A 26685-nucleotide genomic window follows, 5' to 3' on the forward strand; every position below is an offset into this window, starting at 1 on the left:
GGGCAGGAAATAGCACACACCCTTCCCACCAGCCAGCCCCTCATAACCTAAGGTGCCTCTCTGCCCCTGTGCATTGTCCAGCTGGGCACCGTGACTCCAGCAGGGTCCTGGGATTTCCTCAGCTTTGAAGACCATTCCAGCTCCTGAGTCCTGCGTGGAGACGGGCTGTACTGGGGAGACTGTAGTGCAGACACAGCCTCCACCGACTGTCACTGTGGGAACAGCACCTCCTGAGTGACAGTTGCTATGTCGACAGGGAGATTTTTCCAGACAGGGGTTTGACAGCAGAGCTACCTGCTCACAGTGTGGTTCTGTCACACCTCTGACTGGACCAATATCACTTTCAAGAGCAGAGCAGGCCTTAGTTTCTATAACATACCCGTGTGCAGGCCTGACCAGTGGGCTGTGTCACCTCCCACCTTGCAAACCTCGGCACCTCACAACAGCCAATGTGCAGGTCACACCCTGTGTGTCTGTGTGAACACCACCTGCCATCCCCACTGGGGTTCCCTGGCTCTCCCCAGGCTGGGTTAGCCTGCAGGGTGACCTCACACACCCCAGGCTCTGATTGTGCCCCAGGAAGGTCTGTAGTGTTGTTCCCGGCTCTTTCCTGGAAAATACAAATATTTTCAATGTGTTAAGCCGGTCAGGGACTGATAGGCCAGTTGATTAGCTCAAACAGTGATTCAGACACTTCAATTTCAACACACTGGATTAGATAAAACAGCAAAATAAGCAGATTGATGACCGAGATTTTAAATGAGTACAAGTAATGAGCCATAAAAGTCAGAAATGGTTTCAATAAAAGCAAGATAAAACATTTAGTAATGCCTAACTTAATGAGCCACATTAGAGCCAAGCAAAGCTTCTCGCCACACGCTCCAGCCAATTACTGAGCAAACTCTCTAGGACCAGAGTCCAGCACCTGCTTGGTCTCTTCAGGTGCAGCGAACACAATGTGAGGGGTGGGGTGTCTTTGGGTGTTTGTCCCTCCTTGTTATGGTTTCAGCCCCCTTCTTGAAAAACATTTCCAGCTAGGCACATGGAGACAAATTGTCTAGGGGAAGGATGTTTCCTGCTGGGTTTTCTCACCTGTTTGAGTTTCCTGTTTCCTTTCCTGCTTGGCAGCTCTGGAAGCACTCATTGTATTGTATAGGGCAGACCTGTTTGCTAACTTCTGTGAGGACAAAGCTGTGGCATGTGGACCATGTGATCCTGACACCAGACAGACAGGGGACTCATCACTTCACATACAAGATTGCCACACATGTTTTACAGGACATTAATGCTCAGCAAGTTATGAGTTTGATACTTTACACAGCAAAGATGAGTGCAACAGATGGTCCACCAGGCACTTGGCGAATGTGCCTTGCTACCAGTTGAGCCGGCCTGTGTGACAGGTGATCTCATGCATCAAGAATCACAGCAATAGGTAACTCCCATTCCCAAGGGCTCAGCCACTTACCCCAGGTCAGCTGCACCTTAGATCTTGCACCAGATACTTGTAGCCAGGCCTATAATGAACTGTACACAAGTTTACACAGTCGGGGAAGGAAACCAGAGACTTACTTACAAGGGTGAACAGGAATGAACACACACACATACACACGCTGCAGTCTTAAATTGGGGAAGGTAACGGCAGCTTCTCTAATCAACAAGCTCCATGTCTTCTTGGAGCTAAGCCAAGCTAAGCAGCTGGGGAGCACTTGCTTGTGCTTAGAAACACCTGCCCCACCTCCCGTGGCCAAGCACCGTAGAGATGCAAAGCTCCTTTTGTGTGGGGCTTTCCTCTCCCTTCTGCTATGTGCTTTGAACTGCTGGGAGGAATCAGCTTGCAGGACTCATCTTCTCCGGGAGGAAACAGGACAACAAGTCTTTTGTTCTCTTGTCAGGGCCCACAGGGAAATTCCAGTCCTGCAAAATAGTCCATCTGCTGTTGATGGTCTTGCCTTTCGAGAAGGGCACAATACCATCTGTTGAAGCTCAGCCCTCCACACGAGTTAATGCCTCCCTCCTGACTGATGACTTACACAGTTGTGGAGGCTCACAATGCAAATGCTCAAACATTAGCTTCCATTATGGGCTCCAGCTGCTCCAAGTGAGATTACTGCTGCAGCTCATAAGCATTCAATTGAATCTAAACCATAAACATCTTTGTACGTTGCTAACACCTAGTGCTATCACCTAGTGTAACGAAGAATAAGCAGTCCTGGGGTACCTTAGAGACTAACACATTTATTAGGTCATGAGCAAAATCCAAGAGTTTTTGCTCACGAAAGCTCATGACCTAATAAATGTGTTAGTCTCTAAGGCACCCCAGGACTGCTTGCTCTTTGTGAGGTTAGTCTAACACCACTATCCTTCTGAGACTATTTCCCTAGCATAACCTTGCTAGCACACAGGTGAGCCAGGCAAGTACCTGCTAGGTGTTTGCCACTGTTCAGCTCACACATGGTGACCTTGGCATGGACTGGCCCCTGGTCTGCTAGTATCATGCTGAGCCCTTTGGGAACTGTGCCCCTTGTGTCTCAGTTTCCCCCTCTGTCTCTGAGGGGGCCCAGCACGCTCCTATCACAGAGCGGGGGAGGCCTGTGCAGATGATGCTGTTGCTGTGTGGTGCAGTTGGCGTCCATGTGGGCCGGGCTCCAGATCAGGATTTGTTTTTCATCCAACGGGTTTGCAAAGCAGCGAATGCGCCAGAGCAGAGTGCTCAATGGGGCAGCGCGATGACGGGAGAAACAAACGCGTTAATTAATTAATACCAATAAATCTTGGAAGCGCTCGCCTGCCTCCTCATCACCCTGCTTGGCACCGTCTGCCAGACAACCAATGAGGTTTAATGAGCAGTGTAGTTCCAGACGCCCCACGGGACTGAGGGTGGGGGAAGACCAGGCTGGGAGGGTGCAGGCTGTGGATGGAAGCAGGGGAAGAGAAACAGCTACAGAGAATGGGGAGAGAGGAAATACACCCCCCCCACACACACACGGCCTATTTACTCTTGCACTTGTGCCACCTGCCTGCCTGAGCTCCTTGGCTCAGGAGGAGCTATGAGCTCCATAGCTGCACCACAGAACCCTAGGGCTAGACAAGATGTCAGGAGGTGATTGAATCCAGCCCCCTGCCTAAAGCAGGACTAATCCCAACTAAATCATCCCATTCAGGGCTTTGTCAAGATGGGAGGTAAAGAACCCTCGGGCAGAGGCGAGCAACCTTCTTAGGAGGACTCCACTTTTCCTCCCTGTGATCAGCAGCCCCAGCCCCCGCTTGTCTGATGTAATCCAAACTGATGGAAACGATGGTCATTTTTATACAAAAAAACAAAATAAAATAAAAACCCTTTCAGAGCATGTAAGAAAATACCTCTGTGGAATGTCAAAAATGTGAATACACGTCTAGAAAAACAGTAACAGATTTCAACATTTTGAATGAGCTGAATGTGCCTGAGACCCAGCAGCCATCGTGTCGTGTCCCCGCTTAGGAAATTTCATGCCCCCCCCCGAAAGGCTCACCCTCCACTTCACACACCCCTGCTCTAGTGAAGGAGGTAACCCATTCCAGTGCTTTACCACTCTCCTGGTGAAAGAGTTTTTCCTAATATCCCACCTACACCTCTCCCTCTGTAACTAAACCATTGCTCCTTGTTCTGCCATCCCTCACCACTGAGAACTGCCTCTCTCCATCCTCTTTACAGCTCCCCTTCAGGAAGATGAAGGCTGCTGTCAAATCACCCTCACTCTGCTCTTCTGTAAGCTAAATAACCCCAAATCCCTCAGCCTCTCCTCATAGGTCCTGTGTTCCAGCCCCCAATCATTTTTGTTGCCCTCTGCTGGTCTCTCTCTCTCCAATACATCCACATTCTTTCTAATTCTTTCCTAATTCTTGATTCCCCCTCCCGCCTTCTGCCCCTCTACTCTCTGATTTGCTCACCTTGATAGTATTTTTCTGATTTGTCCACCTTGATTACTATTTTTCGCTCTCTGTGCCTTAAATATTGAGTCTGTTCTGGTCTGGCTATGGTCTGAAGAAGTGGGTCTGTCCCACGAAAGCTCACCTAATAAATTATTTTGTTAGATTTAAAGTGCTACTTTACTGCTTTTTTGTTTTGATAACATATAGACGAGCACGGCTTCCTCTCTGTTACCATCCTTTCCACAGCGGAGCGCCCAGAACTGGCTGCAATACTCCAGATGTGACCTCACTAGTGCTAAATAGAGGGAATAATAACTTCCCCAGATCCGCTGGAAATGTTCCTCCTATTGAACCCCAATATGTCATTAGCTTTCTGGGCCACCAGGGCACACTGTTGACTCTTAGCCACTGTAATCCCCAGGTCCTTTTCTGCTGCACTGCTACTTAGCCAGTCAGTCCGCAGCCTGTAACAATGCTTGGGATTCTTCTGCACTTCTCCTTGTTGAACCTCATCAGATTTCTTTTGGCCCAATCCTCCAATTTGTCTAGGTCTCCCTGGACCCTATTCCACCAGTCCGGGGGTGGAGGTGGGGGGTGTTCACACCCAGGCTGATACATCAACCAGGAAAGGATGCTGGTGTCAGCAACATTGCTGACTGGCGTGGACCAGCTTGAAGGGCCTGGGATGTTTACATCACTGAGGCCATGCGCTGAAAAAGTCCTGTGGACTCTTGCCTGGCTGTCACCCCTCCCTGTATTGGGCTGGGGAGCCAATGGGTGAAACGCTGAGTTCCTGACGCCCCAATACCGCACCTGGCCTCAGATTCTGGGGCCTTCTTCCCAGCTCATGGGATGCTCTGAAAGCCAAACTACCAATTGGAGGGGCAATGATCAGAGCTGGGGGCTGGGAGCTGCCTGGCTCTTGTACCCTGCTCAGTTCTGCATGGGCAGCAGCAACCCAGGCAGGGCAGAGGGCTCTCTGCATCTGTTTAACCACCCACAGGCAGACCTGAACCTGGGACCACAGGAGCTGCTACCATTTGGGCAAAAAGCAGCTGGTACTCAGCAAAGGCTGCAGAGGAGATTCATTTGTTCTCTGTGTAAGTGGCCTGGTGCCACCACCTGGGACAGCAACCCACACCCCTCGGTGTGTGGGTTACACCTGCACAAGGAGGGAATGCATATCTGGGCCCTACCATAATACACCTAATAAATAGTAATGACAATGATCTAAAAGCTGAAATCAGGATGGGCCTGGAATGGCGCTGGTGCCAGTGGATGCCATGGAGGCCCTGACCTGGCATTGTTTTGCTCCCCCTGGTCCAGCAGGACCCTTGAAGGACAGCAAGAGGGCTCTGCGGGAGGGGCCCGAGAGGAGGCAGGTGGTGTAGCTGAGGGAGAAGAGGAATGAGGGCACCACAGCACAGGGCTGCAAAGGAAGGGTGGGGCCACTGCAGGGCTAGTCAGGACCCAAGGTCCTTCTAGACACCAAGCTCGGGCCCAGCTACTGCTCCTGGGTTCTCAGAGGAGCTGGTGGGGACGTGGCCTGTGTGGTTGCTGGGTGGGGATGGTGCCTGGGCCCCCGGCTCAAAATCACTCGCTGAGACAATGGCCCAGCCATGACAGCTCCACAGACCTTGCCTGGGGCTCGGCACTAGGGGGCACAGTGCACTCCCCGCCCCTGCGCCTGTGAATTATCCCTCTCCCATTGCAGGAGCCCTCCAGCCTGTCAGCGTCCTGCCTGGGCCCAGCTCCACAGGACACTCTGTGGGAATCACGGTCATGGGCTAGACCTAGGTCCTTACGCTCCCACCCCGTGAGCCGCTGCTGCCTGGGCTGACGCTCCCAGCTGTGCAGGACTTTTTTGACACTTAGCTAGAGCGGTGTCATCAAGCATCTTCCGTGCCCACCCTCCAGCTCCAGAGAACATGCGGGCTGGGCTAGGTGGAGCTCGTCTGCGGAGCCAGAGCCGTCGTAACGCCAGGCCCGAGATGCTGTGGTCACGTGCGAGGAGAGCAGGAGATGCCAGTTGAAATCCTGACCCTTTAGCCCAAAACCAGCCTGCCCAACACAATACTGCTCCGTGAAAGCACTGGGGAGGTCTCGGCATCTAGGCAGTGCAGAGCTCAGATGGATCTAAACCTCCAAAGCCACCAGCATCCTGCCTAGGCCTGCCCCAGATCTGGCAGCCAGCTCCCCATGTCCAGCTCCGGGGGGGGGGGGGGGGCGGGTCCAGGCTCCCTCCATCCAGACCACTCTCCCAACTTCAGGACTCACATCCATGGCCACTAGTTCCAGCCCCAGGACCCTGGGGCTTTGCTTTCTGCTGCAAAGTGATTCCCACAGCTAAGAAATGTGCTCCTAGCTCATGTCCATCAGCATCAGGCCCCACAGACGCCCTATGCTCTGTCAGCCGGCTGGGCCGTCAGCAGCACAGACTGAGAGCAGGATGTCCCCATCGCAGTGCACGAGCAGCTGGTGCCAGAGCCGAGACACTGGACTCGCTGGTGCAAAGGGCGTAGCCGGCTCCCAGGGCTCTGGATAGAGAGCAGCCACTAGAGGGACACAGAGCACCGTGGATGAAGGTGAAAGTTCTGTGCTAAATGCTGATGTGCAGGACACCGTTACCGCGTGGAACTCGCTGCTGCAGGGCCTTGGCCGGTGTGAACATCCGTCATGGTGGAGAGCATCGAGGGCCCCTTGGTAATGTGAGGCATCAGGGCCAGGCTCACAGTCGCAGTCAGGTCCATTGAGACACCTAAAGACAACAGCTGGATTCTCTGACGTGCTCCAGCGCTGGCAGCTCCTCCTCAGCCTGGCCGCTGCCAGACATCCCAGGGAGCCAGGGGCTGCACAGCCAGGGCAGGTTACTCAGTGCCTGCCTGGAGGGTCCCCACACCCCTGGCTCTGAGACAGGAGACTGGGCTAGTCCGATATGGGCCAGCCCAGTGCACCTTTGGCAGGGCAGAGAGAGTCGCTGTAGGGTCTGTTGTTGTGGGGCTGGGCCACAGGCAGTGGTGCTGATGGATCACGTGTGTGTGAGTCCAGGGAGCGGGTCCCAAGTCGCTCAGCGAGGGCTCCCAGGGAGCAGCCTGCCTTGTGGAGATTCAGGAGCCGACTGTGGCTGGTTTCAGCAACCCCCACCAGCCTCAGCCCATGCAGGAATTCTACTGGGGCAGGTCTCCAGCCTGTGCTATGCAGCAGCTGAGACTGGACAATCACAGTGGTTCTCCTCTGTGTCCTCTGTGGGGCTGGGGGTGAGTTACCTCCTCTCCCCAGGGGCCGGTGGGCAAGTCCGTGATATCAGGGGGCAGGAGGATGTGCAGAATGAGGCTGCCATGGGGGGATGCTGCCCCTGGGCTCCCCACAGACCCTGCATCTGGCACTGATTTCTAGGGTGGAAACATTTAATACATCAAAATCTTCCTTTCAAATAAGCCCTGAACTGACTGTGGCCCTGACTCTGGGGCTGGGCCCATTTCCAAAGGGCCTGTTCCTGGCAAGGAGCAAAGATACCAAGCAAAGGAGTTTGCACCTTGGCCCCTCCATGGGACAAGAACCGGCCAATTGCCAAGGGCCTATGCCACAGCCCATGCCATGGGAGAGGGTTATGGGTCTAACAGGCTGGCACCATCCCCCATGCTGTAGAGGTCATGGGGCTGGGGTTTTGTTACTGGCAAGCTCAACTGAGGAACCATTTCTGTTTCTCCATGAAGGGCAGGGGAGGGGCTGTCGCTCAGTAGATGGGGCCGTATCACTATCTCCAGCCTAGAGAGGGGCAGGAATTCCCACAAGTCGGCAGCAGGGCTGGAAATACACCATGGGAGCCCTGCTTCCCAAACAGGTGGATTCTCTGACAGGCTCCCCGGAGAACCCATTCCCCTCCGGGGTGAGGGTGGGGGGTAGAAACCAAGAGTCCTGAACCCCAGCCACTCACCCACACAACTTCCCTTGGGGAAGACAACACGTCACACAGCCTGGAGCAGCTCAGAATGGTGAGTGCCGAGCTCTGGGCGCTGCCAGAGGCAGGCCAGGCGCCCCACGCCGGAGGGGTGCACTGTCATGCCATTGCATCACGCCAGTAACAACTGAATTCCAGGAGCACTGCACCAGTCTGGCACAGAGCCAGGCTGAGCCCGGCTCTCCTGGCTGTCTTGCCACCCAGACAAACTGGGCTTTGTGATAAATTGGCCACCAATGCCAAAAGTCACATCACAGGTTGGGTGCTTGCCGGCCCCAGGGCCTGCCACTAACCCCAGAGCAGTTGGCACTCTGGATCTCACGCTAAAGACAACACTGGTAGTGAACTAATGATTTATGAGCTACGAGAAGGAAGTGAGACTCACAGAAAAGGTAAAGCAGGTGAACTCTGCCCAGGGGAGTCCCAGCTGGTAATTCCCAGCCACGGCTGTGATGGAATGAAGGGCCCGTTTCCCAAAAGTCAATTCAGGGGACCCAGATTGTCTCTGGATGTCCACATTGGATCCCTCTCAAACACCAAACAGGCCAGAGACACAGAATCTTCCTTTGGTTCCAGATTTACAGCTTCAGACGGAAAAAAAGCTGCCGGGTCGCTCTCCGCACGGCTCTTCCTTTGACGGCCCGGAGGGAGGAAGGCACCTGGGTCTTTGACTGCCATTCATCACACACATCCAAAGTCCTATGCTGCGAGCTGTAGGAGTGGAAGAGGGTTACTGCTGCTACGATTGCATCACACGCAATCACCACCCGTTTTGAAATTAGCACTTTTCTGTTGGAGACTCTCCTTTGCAAGCCACCAACCTTCTTTCTCCTTTGCTGGCTCCTTTGTGGGAATAAACAATGGAAACGTTTGCTACTCCAGTTCATGGGGTACACAGGACAGAAAACAATGCAAGTGACCTCCCACTACGCTGCATGAAGTGGAAACCCCAGCCACACGCTTACGAGATTCACCATCACTTTGATCTGCTGACACACAAGGGAATAGGCTCTGGTGTGAGCTGGCTCTGCTAGCGTCACACATCTACATGCAAATATGTACAGCCCTCAGGCCCCGTGGCAATACAGGAGACTGACCACAGCCTGGAAGATGTGGGCTCATTCGCAACGCTCCAGGGAAGGGGGCCGAAGTGGGGCTGGGAGCCCAGGCTGGAGCACTCAGTGTGCGGGGAGTTTGCTCAGCACGAATGCCCTGTGCACCTCGCGATAGGCATTGCGGAGCAGCACGTAGGGGAAGCAGGTCTCCAGCATGTCGACTGTCAGGAAGGACGACTCCTCCACAATCTGAAAGGGACGGGCAGAAAAGCTGCGTCAGGGCCAGTCCCACCACATGTTCCACCGTACGGCCCCACGGAGCAGGGGGAACACTGGGCACGGCTGCTGCATGGGCCCACTGGAGAGCCCCAGGGTATGTCATGCTGTGGCAGCAGCGAGTCTGGCAGCGCCAGTAGTGATTACCCGAAGGAGAGCCATGCGGCTGGGCACACAGACCTCAGGGCCCGGTCTCCTCAGTGAGCCGGGAGAAAGGGCCAACAGCAGGTGGTGGTAGGGGAAGGGCTGGCTGGTAGCAAAGGGGCTGTACAGGGGCTCAGCAGCACAGGGCCCTTCCTAGGGGCTGCCTCACTGCTCTGTACCTCAGCTTCCCCATCTGTACTAGAGAACGAGCTACGGCAGTGAAGAAGGGATGACTCATTAACGGGAAGGAAGTGGTCTGTGACGCTGCAGGGCCAGGGGCTAGAGAAGCGGGCGCTGACTCTCCTTACACCAGGGAGTGAGGCAATGGCGGTGCAGGAAATAGACGCCAGAGTCCAGGCACCCTCGGCATGGAACAGCCGCGCAAGGGAGGCCAGTGGCCGGCACGGCATGTCTAGCTCTGCCCTTTGCTGTGCAGACAGCAAGGCTCCAGCTGGCCTTGGGCATGGGGCTGGGGTGGGGTGCAGGGCTGGATGTCAGGGAGGGCTGGGCCACAACGCCAGGAGGGTCAGGCATGGAAAGGGCCCAGCCTGCTCCTTGCAGGGGGCCTTGCTCCCCAGAAAGCCCCTACAGGGCAGTGTGGGCAGACTGGGAGGTGGGAGTGGGATCAGCCCCGGTCCAGCTGCCATCTCCCGTGACTGGGAGATGGCGATAGAGCATTGCTCTGGGGGCAGAACGTCCCCCCTCCGTCTGGCCCACAGGGAGAGGCTGGTGAGAGGAGCCCCCAGTGGACATGGCAGTGCTGGGGGGCAGGGGCCAGGGCTGTTCTTTCTGTCTGTACGTGTGGGGTGATGAAAGCCACTGACCCAACACGTGAGCTGTGCACATCACAGACCCATGCCCTCGGCGGCTATTGCTGCTGCAAGACAGGGGTGCTCCCACAGGGCCAGCATCTTTCCTTCCTCCACCCTGGCCAGGGAGCAGCCCATGGCCTGTGCCTGCTGCTGCTGCTGCATGGGGCAGCCCAGCCACCTCCAGTCCCCTCTGAGACCCCTACATGGGCATCCCCTAACCAGCTGCAGCCACCTGCCAGGCTCTGTGCTCGCCCCAGAGGTGCCACAGGCCCCTGGGCTGACTCCGGAGCTGGAATAGGTGCAGGGCCTGGGCATTGGTCTCAGCAGCATGCTCCCCAAGTGGGGGGCAAGGAGCCTGTGCAGCCTCATTCGCATGCGCTAGATTGAAACATTTGCATTTAAATTGCTTTGCTGCAAACACCCGCACTCCCCGAATACCAATCGCCGGCAGCGCAGCCCTGCCCAGGGAGCGGATGGGGAGCCCTCTCCTTCCCCAGGCACAGCCGTCTCCTCCCATCAGGGCAGAAATCAATATCCTTCCCAGGCTAATGGAGACAGATGGCTGGCTGCCCAGCCCGCACGGGACCAGGGCCGGCTGGCACAAGGGCTACAGCTCACGGGGCGGTAGCTGCCTTCTTAGAGACTCCCCCTCCCACCGCACCTGCAGCCCTTGCCCCACACATCACAGCCGGAGGACAGATGCTCCAAGCAGGCAGGTGATCGGAACTGCCAGAGAGCGAAGCCCAGAGCTCCTGACAGTGTCTCCTGTGGCACAGTGCTCAGCTGCTCTCAGCTCGGCCCCACTGAGGGTATCTCCAAGCACAGCAGTACTGGCCACCCACCACGGGGCAATGGCAAGCGACCCCCGCCGCTCCCCCCGCCGCAGCCCTTGCAGTGCAGGGGCAAGAGGCAGTAACTCCATGAGTGGTGCCCGACCAGATTCACAGCCCTGACAAATGCATCATGGACCATGAAACCTTTCGTGTGCCTTTACTTTGCGCTCTACCGATGGCTCAGGGGAGACCTTGTCTGGCCCCACAAAGGAGTCATGTGGGGGGGGGGTCACATCTTCAGCTGTTATTGCTTCAAGCCAGGGGTGCTGCCACAGTGCCAGCCTCTCTCCTTCCTGCACCCCTGGCCAAGGAGGAGCCCAGGGCTGGGTTCCCACACCCAGCCCCAAACAGCCCACCCTGCTCTGCTCTCAGCAGCACCCAGAAACTGTTGGCTGCCGGGAGACAGGCGGAAACCAACCCCCAGGCTGGCAGGGCCTGGTGAGGGAGCCTGTCTCTGCTCCTCTGATGGCTTTTACCCCTCCGGGAAAGGTGGGAGGAGCCCAGCCTTGCCTCAAGCTGGGAGCAGCTCAGCACCGTGCCACCCAAATCCTGCCCACGTCACAGCACCAGGCCCAGCATGTTCCTGGGATGTCTCATAGCCTGAGTGTCCCCAGGGGACAGCTGCCCAGCGCCCACTCCCGCGTGCAGCAGCCTCACCAGATGCATCAGCAGGGAGATGGATTCCCGGTTCTTGGCGCGGAGCTTGTCGGTCTCTTGTCCCAGCTGCAGGAGGCTCACGGACGCCAGCTGTGAGGAGAGCAAGAGAGATGAGTTCCCGGGGGGGCCCTGGCAGGTCTGCAGTTAATGAGGGAAGTGAGCCCACAGACCCTGTGGCAGCAGAGCTGGGGCAATGCCTCCGGAGAGGCTGGGGCCTGGTGCGTGGGGAGGGTGTCTCGGGCAGCTGAGCTTTGCTAAACACACCTCAGGAATGGAGCCTGGCTCTAAGGATTACAACCTGTTGGCTTCTCCAGAGCCTGGGGCTGGGGCTGGGGCTGGCAAGAGGCCTGCCCAGCAAGGCTCCAGACCACAGCCCCAGCTCAGCACCAGGCCTGAAGAGGGGGAAAGAATTCCCAGCTGTAGCGGAGACTTCCTGGGCGCACAGAGGTGGAGCTTCGCCAGCCCCTTCCTGGCCCCAGAACTGGAGCTGGCAAGGAGTGAGCGCCAGGTCCTTTTGGGACATTGGACTGAACATCAGGGAGCTTGTGACAGAGAAAATCAGTAACCTGCCCATGCCAGGACCAAGGGGACCAAAGAGACGTCTGGGCTGGGAGCCCGTCCCTGCCACCAGCCTTCACTGGGCGAGAGGAAAAAGCTACCAGGGCACCTGGCAAATGTACACCTGCCAGCTCAGCAAAGCGGGGGTGTGGAGTCCCATTTTTTCCCAACGGGGATTCAACGTGGCTCACAGCCGGGGAGCAGGTTCGTCATCACTGGTGCAGAGGAGACGAGTTCTCCATTGCTCAGGACAGAGGGAGGGGGATGCTCCTTTGCTCTGAGGGCACCGCTGGGCTCTCCACGCTGCTGACCATCCATCCCCACCTATCCGGCCCCAAACACTGCAGGGCCAGCCCCCAGTGCAGGGCCCAGAGAGGGTGCAGGGCTCCAGGCAGCCAGAGGCTCCCAGCCTCAGGGGAAGTGGCGCACAGCCAGGGGAAGGGCTGGCTTGGCTCTCCCTATGGCTGGTCCCAGGCACATGCTTCTCTAGTTCCACCCTCCACACCAGCCATCATGCAGATACAACATCCCCCAGATCCCAGGCAGCTGTGGGTTGTGGGGCAGGCCACAGCCCGGCCTCCACGGCCCCTCTCTGACACTCGCACTGCCAGAATTGCTCCCTGCAGAGGCCTGGGCCCCCTCACAGCTCAGCTCCCATCGACAGCCTGGGAGCTGCATCGTGAGTGCTGACACGCAGTAGGCCTGGAAGGAGCACAGAGCCTGGGCAGTGCCCCTAGCTCAGCCTCCCTCCTCTGGCAGGGCCACCAGCTGCCTCAGAGCAAGAGTAACAGCCCCACAGCCAGCGACACCGGAAACCCCCGACTGGCTCAGCCAGCACAGGGAGTTGCCATGAAGCACCATTACGGTGTGAGCCCACGGCTACGCTACGCAGGCCCATGGAGGGAGGTGCGAGGCTCTGTGCCCTCAATGGGGGGCCCCGCTGGTTCCTCGCTCTGCCCGCGCCCTGTCCCTGGCCCCCCCAACCAGCCTGGCCCACTGAGTCCCACTGAGAGGCTGGAGGCCTCCCAGCCGCCCACAGAGAGATGGGGCTAGCAGGCCAGGAGGTCAAGCTGAGGCACCGTGTGCTGAGTGCTGGGGGGATTGGGAGGCGATCCCCTGTGGCTGCTGTCCGCCGCCAAGGCCCTGCCCCAGGTAATCCCCCACTCCCAGGCTGATTGGTGGATGGGGCATTTGGGACAAGCAGGGACCTGTCTTCAGGCAGGGGGGATGCTGGGGCCTTGTTGCGGGGTTTCAGGCTGAGCAGAGGTAGGGGGGTCCTTGGGCCCAGCAGGGGCTGGGGTCTTCAAGCCTGGCAGGGACGGAGGGGGCTGTTCAGAGGGGACCAAACCAGTAGTGGTGGGGCAGGGCCAGCTGTGCGGGAGGGTGGCCCATAGCTACAAAAAGGCCACCCCTCTGTGACGTCACTTGATTTGTACAGTAAATGTGAAACCCATTTCTGTAACCACTGTATTTAAGCTTCTGGGCCAAGTGAGATGGCTAATGAAAGCTGGCGATTCACTGCATCTGGTTGTGCTGCTTATATGGCTGCACCACTTTTGTACGTGACGTTGCAGATATTGGCTCCCTAGTTGTAGTTAAAGAAATTAGCTCTGAAAAACACAGCGGGAGGCGGGGCAAGCTACTGTGACGAACGCCTTGCCAAGTGAAGCCGAGTGAATCCTAATCCACATCCCAGGAGGTGGCTGGAACGTGCTGTCTAACCATGTGGCCAATGGCAGAATGCCCCAACAGGCAACCTGACCAGGTGGTCCACCGTTCATTCAGCACCTGCCTAGGAGCAGAGATCTTCCCTCCACAGGGCAAGTCTATAAAGAGAACGCTGGCAGCGGCTGTCTTGTCCTGAGTCCTCAGACCACAGCTGGAAGCAATCGGCAAGAACATCTCTGCTATGAACTCAGCCTGCTTGGACGGGGGCTCTGTCCCTCAGAGGATGTCTTTTCAGAGACTGCCAAGATAGCAGGTTTCACCGGTGGCTGTAATCTGCATCGTGAGATTTGACTGATGTGTGTAATTTGACCACTTTAACAATTTTTCTCTGTAACCCTATTCTTCCTCTCTTTATTAATGAACCTTTATATTTTAGATTCTAAAGGATTGGCCCAGTGTGCTGTTTTGAGTATGATAGAAGTCTATATTGACCAGGGAATGTGGCTGGTCCTTCTGGGGCCTGGAAGAATCTGTGTGGATTTGGTGAAATTAGTTTATATAACCTCTCACCTGATTAAGGAGGGTTGCAGGTTCTGGTTGTAGGAGCAGCTAGAGAATCTGTGGGTTTGCTTGTGTGTCTTCTGGTTGGCCAGAGGGGCTGGCAGAGGAACCTTTCTGGCTGGCTTGGTTGGCCTCACTAAGGAGGAAACCCCATCTGGGTTGTAAGTGGCCTGATTTTAAGCAATTTGCCCTGGGTTGGGTCTCTTAGGAGGGCCCAGAAGCCTCCTAAAAACAACGAGAAGTCCTGTGGCACCTTATAGACAAATACATTTTTGAACTTTAAACTTTCGTGGGCAAAGACCCACTGACACTGAACACGAAAGTTTATGCTCCAAAAAAATCTGTTAGTCTATAAGTCGCCACAGGACTGCTTGTTGTTTTTGTGGATATAGACTAACATGGCACCCCTCCGATACCAGGAAATCTCCTGCATATTCCACTCCCTCCCTTAGAAATTCCTGCGTATGGGCGTGCTACAGCCCTACTTTACAGTGGCCTGGCTACAGTACTGTATCCAAGCTGCACTAGCGGTGTTGCATCAACACTTCCTACAGCAAGAGAGGCGGTTTTTCCCATTGCACTAGACCAGGGTTTAGTATGAGTGCCAAGCATGGCATGCAAGACAATTTTCACCGGCACGCAGGGCAGGAGCTCAGTCCCACCCCTGCTCCTCCACGCAGATGGGAGCTCACTCAAAGCCAGGCCACCTGTGGATTGACAAAAGACGAGCTAATGCCCCCAACCACCACCCACATGGTAAAGCTCTGCAGCTGAATTTACTTCTTAATGCAGCTGTTGTAAGTGGGACTATTAGTGACTTTAAAAAAGTCTCTCAGCCCAGGCGCAGAGGTCACAAGGTCAAATTTTGGCACTCCGCCTCGGAAAGGTGGCTGATTCCTGCACTAGAACCCTCACAGCCCCTTGAGGGACAGCGTCTGGCTTGGTGGAAACACCCTTCCCTGGGCCTGGCTGCATCTCCATTGTGGGGGTGGGGGCATGTGTACAACCCTGAGCACTGCCTGGGCAGCCAGGGCTTGGCATCCGTCCTCAGCATTATTTACCTCCGCACACCAGACACATCCCCATCCCCGCTCTGTGCTGCCCAACCAGCGCAGCAGGTCAGGGTGCACAGCAGCAGGACCGGGTAGGGACCAGGCGTGTAGAGCACAAAGGGTTTGCTTACAGCTGCCCTGGCAAATGAGCCCCCTGCAGTGGAGAGCACAGTTCTGCCTGCCTGTGTCATGCTCTCACTACCAGCCAGCTGTGAGGCCCTCCAAGAGGCAGCCACCTCTCCGCCCCAGGTGTCCGGCATTGCAAAATGCCTGGATTTCCTCCCTGCAGACTCTGCGCATTCATCCCGGGGTGTGCCCCCTGCCACATGCCAATACGTCCCTGTATCTGGGCCTGGCTCTAATCTCACATGCAGCAATGGCAGACAGGAGCCCCTTCCTTGCATTACATGGAGACACACCCCTGCCAGTCAGCCCAGGAGCAGGCCTGAGTTACCAGCCTGCTTGGTAGCTGATCCACACCTGCCACTTGGGCCGCCTAGTGCATACGGCACTGCACTAGGACCCAGAAGACGGTGGCTGTAGTCCTGGCTTCCTCCTGGGTGCTCGCTGCCTGTAAAAGGAGGACCATGACACTGACCTGCTTTGCAAGACGCTCCAGAGAGCCAAGAGCCATTAAGACTTGAGGCATTATCAGCTGGCAACAGTAGCCATCTCTTATCCTCCAGGTGGATCGGGTCAGGCAGGGTCAGTTCCCATGACTCTGGTACCGAGGTATTCTCAGATTGCAATTAAATACAGCGTGGGCTCAGGGTAGGGGACATTTAACTGCTGTGTCAATGTTCAGGTCCCCAGTGAAGCCCACAAGTGGGGTGGGTCCCTGAGCACCACCTTTCCCCAGCCTCAGCGCCCTAGTCAGATGACACAACTCCAGCACGGGTGCTTAATAGCAGTGTCAATGTGTCCTTAGGCTCTCTGGGCCCCAGCCACATGACAGGGATGCTCTGAAATATGTCAAAGATTGGGAGATCCCCAAATGTTACAGCAATGACTAAGCTGGAGAGATACATGACTGACAAGACAGTCATACGGTGAAGCTCCCTCAGTAGGGAGTGAATGGAGAACTAGGAATTCATTACACATTATGGGACAACAGAAGACGCCAGCTTTTGGTTACTCTCATCCTAAGTCAGACCCCAACCAGCAGTGATCTCAGCAGGTTTGTGGTTGCAGGTGAAACACCCACACAAAGGAAGCTGTTGGCTGGCTTTGCAATCTCTGATGTTTCTAATCAACAAGGTATCAGGTGTGGTCCTCAGCTGGCTGTTTTCCCACCGGCCCGCAGTAAAAGTCTGACCCACATGCCTTTTGCAGTCCCCCAGTTCCTCTGTAAATCACTCACCAGGAGCCAGGGAGAACGGCACGGGATTGATTTTCCCTGGCGTTTGGCCATGGGACACCAGAACTGCGTGGAGCAAGGGCTCAACAGCATGGAAAGGCCGAGGCAGAGACACTGAGATGGGAGCAGAGAACCGAGAGCACTGGGAACCAGACAGTGGCTTCTACCTGGCTAAATTCCTCCAGCTGAAGAGATGGGGAGGCAAAACCCTTCCTGGACTGAGCTGGGTAGCCAGGAATAAATTGCAGCCTTATCCAATATGCCATTCTACTGCTCTCCAAAGGCCTGGCCTGTTTCTCTTTCCTCAAAAGGAATTTAAATGCCTCTGAAGAACTCAAACAAGAGCTCCTGGGGGAAGGAATCACTGTGTATTGTCAGACTCTGGCAGCAGCTCCCTGCTAATCTCTGGGGAGCATCCTTAATTAGATGTATCGTATCACAGCACAGCAGGGCCCAGAGACCTGAAGGACCAGGGCTGGACACGGAAACAAGAAGGGGCCCCAGAGTTGTCTTGTCCGTTGGACAGCTGGGGGCAGCAGCCCTGTGCTTTGGGGGGTGCCATGGGGATCACTGTGGGGGGCACACACAGCCAGCAGGGGTCAGGCCTGCCCCGCACTCACCAGCAATAGCAGGAGCCACGGAGCAGAGCAACCCGGCTCTTTTCTGCTCCACGCTGCCACTTTCCAGCCAGGCTGCTCCACTTCACCACGGCAGGGGAGTGGGCTGGGCTGGGTCGCTCTGCTCCCCTGTCCCCCACCCCTGCTGCTGACACCAACTCCCAGCAATCGCCTGCATTGTTCGAGGGAGGCGGTTTGGGGAAAAGGTGCGAGGGGGCAGGAGGGGAAGAGCAGGGCTGGAAGAGGTGGGGCTGGAATGGAGACGGGTGCTGTCCAAGGGGGCCATTTCGGAAGGGTGGAGCGGGGGCAGCAGCTGTGACTATCAGGGAGCGAAGAGAAAGTGCAAATTACTCCTCTGCCACCTCCCCTCTCCAGCCAGGAGCGAGGGGCATGTATGCAAACCGCGTACTTTCCTCCCGCTCCCTGACAGTCTGGGGAGCTGGCCAACCAGCAGGCACTGTCCCAGTATGCTGGGCTGCTGCCCACCCCCTACACGCACCCCCCACCCCCGATGGGCCATTGGGGTTGTCCCAGGCCCTGCACACCGCTCGGGATGGCCCTGTGGGCCCCCGAAGTCTTCCAGTGGAGAACACAGAGAGGGAGGGGGCGGTGGGACAGAGGCAGGGGAAGAGAACCCAGCAGTTCAGCAGCAGAGCCAGTGTTAGAACACAGGTCTCCCCAAAGCCTCGCCCAGGGCCAGACGCCCCAGCCCCTACCAGCTCTCCAGCCAGCCAGCCCCCCTTGGGCAGTTTGCAGCCTGTTTGTTCGGGGCGAGCTGGCTGCCCAGCCAGCCCAGCTGGACCCATTTGAGAACCACCCAACTGGGTGCCACCAACCACTTTGCACTGCTGCCCAGAAAGTCCCTTGCCCCGCTGGCATGACTGGCTGCTCCATGCACTGGGCCGTAAACCTCCCCCCTGAGGTGCTCAGGGTGAAGCAGGAATTAGCCCCAGGCAGTGGCATGGCCTGGCCAGGCAGGACCTCAGATGGTCACAGGCCCGTCTGAGCTAACACTGAGTTTGTGATGCAGGAGGGGGCGAGGGCTCCAGCGGGCGGTGCGGGCTCTGGGGATGAGGTGTTTTGGGTCCAGGGGGCTCTGGGTTGAAATCGAGGGATTTGGGGCATGGGGAGGGGCTCAGGACAGGAGTTTGGGGTGCAGGTGTGGGGCCAGGGCAGACATTTGAGTGCGGGAGGAGGTATGAGACGTGGGGCCTGGGAGGGAGTTGGGGACTTAGGGTGCAGGAGGGGGCTGCGGGTGCAGAGTTGGGGAAGGAGTTATGAGTGAGAGGGGGCTGTGCAAGGGGGCTGGGGTGTGGGTGCCTGCTATGGCAGCTCCCATTGGGTCTGGTGGGGGAGCAGGTGGCTCCATGTGGTCCTGGTTGCTTGCAGGCACAGGCCCCCCGCCCCCGCCCTGCAGACCCCATTGGTCAGAAATCATAGTCAGTAGGCGCTGTGGGGGTGGAGTCTGCAGGCCAGGGCAGGACTGGGACAGAGCTTCCTTGTCATGGTGATGTGGTGTTGTGGCCCTGGGGTGGGAGGAGGAACGGCAGCATGGCAGGGCTGTTGGGGGCTGGGTGGGAGAAGGGAGCCCGCTGGCATGTAGCCACTGGCAGTAGTTGGGAGTCTCCAGTAGAAAGGGAGCATCAGCTGCCATCTGGCTGGGATACAGGTGGCTGTGTCCATCCATGTCCCATTGGAGGCTCCCTGCCAGCTTCCTATCCAGCGGGCAGCAGGGACAGCAGCTTATGGAGGCCACAGCCCTTCCCCAATGCCAGACCACCCTTCTCCCTCCAATGCTGGACTGGGAGTGGGCCCCTCAGAGCCCCCAGGATAGTGGGAGATGAATCAGGCAAGTTCCATCTATTAACATGGACAGAAAGCTGGCTAGATAGTCGGGCACAATGGGTAGCAATCAATGGCTCAATGTCTGGTTGGTGGCCGGTTTCAAGTGGAGGGCCCAAGGATCAGTTCTAGGGCCAGTATTGTTCGACATCTTTATTAATGACCTGGATGAGGGGTTGGATTGCACCCGCAGTAAATCTGAGGATGACGCTAAGCTGGGGAAGAGGTAGATACGTTGGAGGGTAGGGGTAGGGTCCACAGTGACCTTCTTAAATTGGAGGATTGGGCCAAAAGAAATCTGATGGGGTTCAACAAGGACAAGTGTAGAGTCCTGCACTTGGACAGAAGAATCCCAAGCATTGTCACAGGCTGACAACCAACTAGTTAAGTAGCAGTGCAGCAGAAAAGGACCTGAGGATTATAGTGGATGAAAGGCTGGATATGAGTCAACAATGTGCCCTTGTAGACAAGAAGACTAATGGCATATTGGGGTGCCTTAGGAAGAGCATTTCCAACAAATCTACAGAAGTTATTATTCCCCTCTATTCAGCACTGGTAAGGCCACATCTGGAGTATTGCGGGCAGTCCTGGGGGGGCCCATTATAGAAAGGATGTGGATGCATTGGAGAGGGTTCAGCAGAAGGCAACCTAAATGATTAGAAGGCTGGAGCACATGACCTATGAGGAGAGGCTGAGAGATTTGGGGTTATTTAGCTTCCAGAAGCAAAGAGTGAGGGGCGATTTGAAAGCAGCCTTCAACTTCCTGAAAGGGAGGCCTAAAGAGACTGGAGAGAGGCTGTTCTCAGTAGCGACGGATGGCAGAACGAGGAGCAATGGTCTGAAGTTACAGAGGGAGAGGCGTAGGTTGGATATTAGGAAAAACTATTTCCCCAGGAGGGTGGTGAAGCACCGGAACGCGTTGCCTAGAGAGGTGGTGGAATCTCCATCCCTAGAGGTTTTCAAGTCCTGGCTGGGATGATTTAGTTGGGGTTGATCCTCCTTTAGGCAGGGGCTGGATTCCATGACCTCTTAAGGTCCCTTCCAGCCCTAGGAGTCTATGATTCTATGATTCCCTACCATGTCCCTGTGCTGTGACGGCTGTGGAAAGAGGGCTGCCTTTATGCTGGCAAACCCCTGGTGGTGCCTAGAAGGGAGGCCAATGCCATTTGCTATGGTCACTGGGGGTGAAGATCTCAGGCTGGGGCTAGACAGGAGCTCAAACAGGGAAATCAGAATGGTCCCTCTGGCCTTAGCAGCTGGGGAGCTACGAGCAGTCAGGCAGGACATGGAGGTGACTGAATCCCTGGCCATTCCCATGAGCCAGAGCTGGAGCATTTTCAGGATAAACAGTCTCAGGCACGGCCCGCCCAGCAGCAAGAGGCAGCACTGAACTCAGTGAGCATGTGAGCTCCATGTTCTGCTCATGCCAGTGGGGCTGGAGAGAACTGTTCAGTCACCCAGGGGCCCAGCATCCCCTCAGGGGCAGGTCTCAGATGCTCCGGGGGCGGGGTCACCCTACACACCCTTGGGGGCAGGTCTCCCACTGCATCCCAGGGAGCGGGTGTCTCAGACGCTTTGTGGGGGGCAGCATCTCCCAGCATGCCCTCAGGGGAATCTCCCAGACGCCCCTAGGGGCAGGTCTCACAGCGCACCCCAGGGAGCAGTATCCCTTGTGCTGTAGCCGGCTGCATGGGATGAGCCCCATCCCCCAGAGCCTCTCACCAGCAGGAACTCCTTGAGGTGTGTCTCGATGTTCTTGCTGTAGATGGTGAAGAGTGCGGCAGACACCTGGATGATGGCTTTGGCCAGGCAGTGGATATTGTTGCTGTAACCTGCAGTGAGAAGGAAGGAAGGAAGCTTGTCACCTGCAGCTCACTGAGCTGGGATGGGGGGCAGGAGGGCTGTGCTGGTGGGCTCCCTACGGCTCCCCCAGCACCCGGCATGCATGACGGTGCTCTGGGTGCTGCTCTGCTACAAAGCCACCACCCCCTACCTCGTAATCCAAGGTCCCGATCCTGGGAGCTCTCACACTATTTTAAACCTCTCAACCTCCCTGAACCCCAGCGCTTGCCATCCGGGGCAGTATTGGCAGCAGTGCAAGGGGTGTATCGCTGCCGTTGGCCCGGCACTGAGGAGACCTCCCCTGGAATACAGGGGGCAGCTGTGGGCACCGCCATGGACGGGAATGCAGTCCAAGTGGCAGCAGTGCAGAGAGGGGCTGTGAGGACAGCCAGAGGACAGCGAGCCCAGAGAGCAGGAATTGAGGCTGGGGGGAGGCTGCGGCTGTGGGGACGCTGTTCTCTCTGTAAATCCTTCCATGGGACATGCCAGGGAGGGGAAGAGCTACTGAAGCTAGAGGACAAGGATGGCCCGGGAACTGCTAGGGATAAACTGCGGCTGGGAATGAGGGGCAGGTTTCTCACCCTTAGAGGAGGGAGGTTTGGGAACAGGCTGCCTATGGGCAAGAAACCCTGCCAGCTGGAAGACAGAGCTTGAGATGTGCAGGGTCTGACGGGGCTGGGCTGCAAGTGAACGCCCCAGCTCAGCACTGGTGTGACGTGCGCAGCGGGGAAACTCTGGCATTTTCCTTTGCTCATTCCTGTATTTTTCTTGACAAATGAATTATGGACATAATCAAGTGCATCAGCTGGGGCAGGTTCCCTTGACCCCCTCCCAAAGCCTTTCCTTGGCTGTAGGCTGGGAGTGGAGTTCAGAACAGCTCTTACAGGGGCTCCTTTCCGGGCGAGCGCTGTGTAACAAGAACTTCCACAAACTGCCCTGCTGAGCACCCACCCTCCCCACCTCCACCCCAGGGCCAGGGCGCTGTACCCTGCGACGCCTCTTGCAGGGCAGGATGGGGACCTACTCATGGAGCTCTGGCGTTGGGCTCTTTATTGGCACACGTGGCCAATGAAAAGCAGCTCGGCCTGGCCTCTTACCATCCATCTCGATGCTGTAGACGGAGTAAGAGTCGGAGGCGAGGAGCGGCAGGGACACAGCCACGAAGACCATCAGCAGACAGGCTGACTTGTAGTCCTCCTCGGGGGATGAGCTGTCTGTGAGGCAGAGCAGAAGAAGACATACAGCCGGAAGTTTCAGTAATAACGGTTTGTGCTCTCCACTCTTCTCCCCAGCTTGGCCACTCAGCCGACTTTTAAAAACATATATAAAAACCACCCAGCGGCTGTGACAGGGCAGTAAATTATCTGATAGATGGAGCCAGACTCCTGCTGCTCTGGAGCTTTGAGTTTTGCTGAACGGATCTGACACTGCTCAGGTTCACTTGAAGCTGCTTCCGCACCACAGAAGAAACTGCCTCGGTGGTGGTGCAGCCAGGGGCAGCGGAGGAGCGCTCCCTTGGGTGCCATGGGCTGATGGACGGCGTGCAGACAGCCAGGGAGCAGACCCGTGGGGATCTTGGCTGTGTCTCCCAAATGTCCCTGGCTCAACTGCAGCGCCTGGGATGGTGCTTCTTGTGTTATTGAAGTGCATTTGTCATCCCAGCCCAAATCTTTATTGGCTTTGCTCATTGCATAGAGGCAGCTGCTGCAAAGCCAGCAAAGGGTTCTGCCTCCATGTGCTTCAGGGTAAGGCAATGCCCTCTTATCAGGGGCTTCCACTAATAGCACACTCTTAATGCAGAGAATCCAAAGGTCAGTATCACCATTGCCATTGAAACTGAGGCACAGAGTGGGGCAGTGACTTGCTCAAAGTCACCTTCATGCTTCTATTTCCACACCACTTCACCGACTGATCCCCAGCCCTCACTGGAACGCTCTGTCGGAGGTGGGGTGATATTGTACTGATTTAATCACAGTGGCACCAGCCCTAGGAGGGACACTGTCCCATTCAGGCATAGCATTACTGGCATAAAGCTTTTTAAACTAGCTGTGGCATTCTGTACCAATAGGTCCTTCGCCCCGTGCCAAACTTTGGGGAGTGCCCGGTAACCTCCATATGTTGCATTTGCATATAACCGTGAGACTGCATATAAAGCATGCCATGTGAGGGATCTGGGAAAGCATGGTGAGCTGCTGAAAACCACTGCTCTGTGGAAATATATCTATCAATGACACATAAGAACTTAATGAGATTGTGGCGTTTGGTTGTCAGTAAAACATGCTCTAAATTGGGGAACCAGCCGGATACTGTACAATTCAATGACTCACCAGCATGAGGCCACACCAGGGGAATTGCTCAACCTTGCCTGGAGAATCAGCAAGGCCCCCAGACGTGCCTGGATGTGCATTTTCCTAGCGCATGGTGCCCAGGGCAGAAAAGAGCCCACAGGGGCCCGTGCTTGGCCTTTCTTCTGCCCCTACATGTACTGCAAGCAACAGGGATGCTGAGAAGACTGAAAACTCCAACAGAGGAGACTGACCCAGGCTTAAAGGACAACCTGTGTCCTATGAAGTACAAAATCCAGTGGGATGAGAAAAACTGCTTGATCTAAATGTTCCCCAGTTGAACAGGGCTGAGAGTTTAGACTGTATTTATATTTTGTTTTAGCAACTACTCTTCTGCCTACCACTCACAGTCACTTAAAATCTATCCCTTGTAATCAATACACTTGTTTTATGGTTTATCTTACCGGCGAGTTTGCCTTAGGCGTCTGCTCAATTGCTCAGGTTCACCAAGGCTGAGGTGTATCCACTTGACATTGATGAAGGGGTGACCCAATTAATAAATTTGCAATACTCATCTTGAGCAGTGAACGATAGTTATAGTCCTGGGGTACAGGGCTAGGAGCTGGGACCTTTGGCTGGTGCCCTTTCTTTGTGATTCATGAGTGGCTCTGGGAGCAGCCATGCAATCGCTTGGGTATAGGGCACCACATAGAGTTGTGCTGAGTGATAACAGCACCTGGAAGGGTTTGCTGCTTGTGCTAGCAATACAGTGTGAGAGACAGCCCAGGCTGGAGTGTTACGGGAGCACAGCAATTCCACAGTCCCAGGCTGCACCCTGGGGCTCCCATCACTCTCACAGAGCTGCATTCATGCTGGGTGGGGTTGTGCTCCTCTGCATAGCCTGGGATAGTTAGATAGTTACAGTACCACTTTCTAGTGTAGACAGGGCTGGAGCTGAGCACTGTTACAGACACAAACGTCTCCAGCGTCCATGTGCTGGGGTCCAAGCTTGCATTAAAATGCACCTGGATGAGGGAGTGTGCCAGAATCCAAGGCGGTGTCGGTGCTGGGAGGCTGGGCTAGGGCGACCCTGCCTGGCAGCTCCTGGCCTGAGTCTTACCTGTCTTCAGATTGGAAAGTGCCGTCACCAGGGCTGGGTCAATGTCGCATGGGATCCCGGCAGCCGTGGCCAGCTCAAAGATGCTCAAGGTGACCTGGGGGGAGAGGGGATGGAGTCAGCAAGGCTGGAGAGCTCCCAGGCACCCTCACTTCTGCTCCATGCAGTGAAACAGCTGCATGTTTATGGAGTAACACACCAGCAGCTGTGAGAGCAGGAATCCCCATCCCTCAGCCTGGTCAACAGGCCACAGGCTGTGACCAGCTGTTGAGAAAAGAGCCACCTCTGCTGCATATTGGCACTACTGCCTGCCACAGGCCACAGGGGCGACAGACAGGCCTTATTGTCCCCCTGGCAGGGACTGTCTCCCTTCCATGCTGAGAAGCGGGGGCCCAGAGCCCACAGGGATGAAGACACTGGACTGTGTGAAGCATCAGCAGCTGAAGCAAAGGGAACCTGACAGGGGATTGGAAACTCTGCTGCAGGAGGCTGTGCAGGAGCTCAGCGGAAAGGGGCAGTAAGCTGGGGCAGCTGCCAAGAGCTCTGCTCTCTAGGGTGCCCAGCACAGTGGGGAAATGGACCAGAAGTGGCTTGAGAGTCGCTCCTGCTATGTGCCCTGTGTAGACAGGATTTACACCCATGCTGCTGGCTGGATGGGCAAGCCCTCCAGGTCTGCAGCTAGGGGTTAAACTGGTCAAAGCTAAGGCAGTTGAGACAGGAGCCTGCCCCAGGCCTGAATGCACCACACCCTGTGTCATGCTCTGTGCCCAGCTAGGAGCCTGTGCCCAGCCTGGCCATACCATGCTCTGCATGCAGCCGGAAACCCGCGCCTGGTCTGATTGCACCGTGCCTAGCTCGCAGTGGCCGCATTTGCACAGACTCCACTATTGGAAGAAGCTGCCGTCATTGTGCTGTGAAATAGCTCTGGCTCTGTGCAGGAAGGCACATGACAGGTCTTATCACAGGTCAGTGCCACTGGGATGGAGGGCAATGTACATCAATAAGTGAGTTGTTCCCCACACCCCATCAAGTCCAATGACTGAGAAGCCACAAGCCCATCACAGCATCAGTGCAACAAGGACCCAGCAAGGAAGGAGTGTCACCCTGTGTCCAGCCATCTGCAGGGTTGGGGGTGGCCTCTGTTGAAAGTGAGGAACAAAAAGAGGGATGAGGCTATGGCCAGATGTTTGTGCCAGATATGAGAGGCACTGGCAGAGAAAGGGTTAAAAACGTCCTTGGGAGAGGGCTGTCCTGGGAACCAATTGGGGTAAGGCTTGTGGCAGCCAATCACAGAATCACAGAGCTGGACGGGACCTCAGGAGGTCATCTAGTCCAGCCCCCTGCTTCAAGCAGGATCAACCCCTACTAACTCATCCCAGCCAGGACCTTGTCCAGCCAGGACTTAAAAACCTCAAGGGATGGAGAATCCACCACCTCTCCAGGCAACACATTCCAGTGCTTCACCAACCGCCTGGTGAAGTAGTTTTTCCTAATATCTAACCTACACCTCTCCCTCTTCAACTTCTGACCATTACTCCTTGTTCTGCCATCTGACACCACCGAGAACAGTTTCTCACCCTCCTCTTTAGAGCTCCCCTTCACGAAGTTGAAGGCTGCTATTAAAACACTTCTAAGTCCTCTCTTCCGTAAACTAAACAAGCCCATATCCCTCAACCTCTCCGCATAGGTCTTGTGCTCCAGCCCCTTAATCATTTTTGTTGCCCTCTGCTGAACCTGCTCCAGCAAATCCACATCCTTTTTATACGGGGGGGGCCCAAAACTGGGCACAATATTCCAGATGTGGCCTCACCAGTGCCAAACAGAGGGGAACAACTACTTCTCTAGATCTGCTTGAAATGTTCCTCCTAATGTGCCCTAATATGCCATTAGCCTTCTTGGCTACAAGGGCACACTCATATCCAGCCTTTCATCCACCATAACCCCTAGGTCCCTTTCCGTCGTACTGCTGCTGAGCCAGTCAGTCCCCAGCCTGTAACAATGGTTGGGGTTCTTCTCCCCCAGGTGCAGGACTCTACTCTTCTCCTTGTTGAACCACAACAGATTTTTTTGGCCCAGTCCGCCACTTTATCCAGATCACTCTGGATTCTCTCTCTACCCTCCAACGTATCTACCTCTCCC

The 26685-nt window shown here is 56.0% G+C and overlaps 1 protein-coding gene across 1 annotated transcript in view; it reads right to left on the reverse strand.

Annotated features, from left to right (window-relative positions):
- Positions 1-8215: 8215 nt before the first annotated feature.
- The window catches only part of NCKAP1L (NCK associated protein 1 like), a 61670-nt gene continuing 43200 nt past the window's right edge, over positions 8216-26685 (reverse strand). The window contains exons 26-30 of the mRNA XM_074979731.1: positions 24550-24643; positions 22242-22358; positions 21025-21134; positions 11648-11737; positions 8216-9174 (exon numbers count right to left, since the gene is read on the reverse strand). Of these exons, the coding sequence (XP_074835832.1) occupies positions 9049-9174; positions 11648-11737; positions 21025-21134; positions 22242-22358; positions 24550-24643 (537 nt within the window). The 3' untranslated portion in view covers positions 8216-9048. The remainder of the gene's footprint in view (positions 9175-11647; positions 11738-21024; positions 21135-22241; positions 22359-24549; positions 24644-26685) is intronic.

Source organism: Carettochelys insculpta, chromosome 29 (genome assembly GCF_033958435.1).
Source record: "Carettochelys insculpta isolate YL-2023 chromosome 29, ASM3395843v1, whole genome shotgun sequence".
In the NCBI taxonomy this organism is placed as follows: domain Eukaryota; kingdom Metazoa; phylum Chordata; order Testudines; family Carettochelyidae; genus Carettochelys; species Carettochelys insculpta.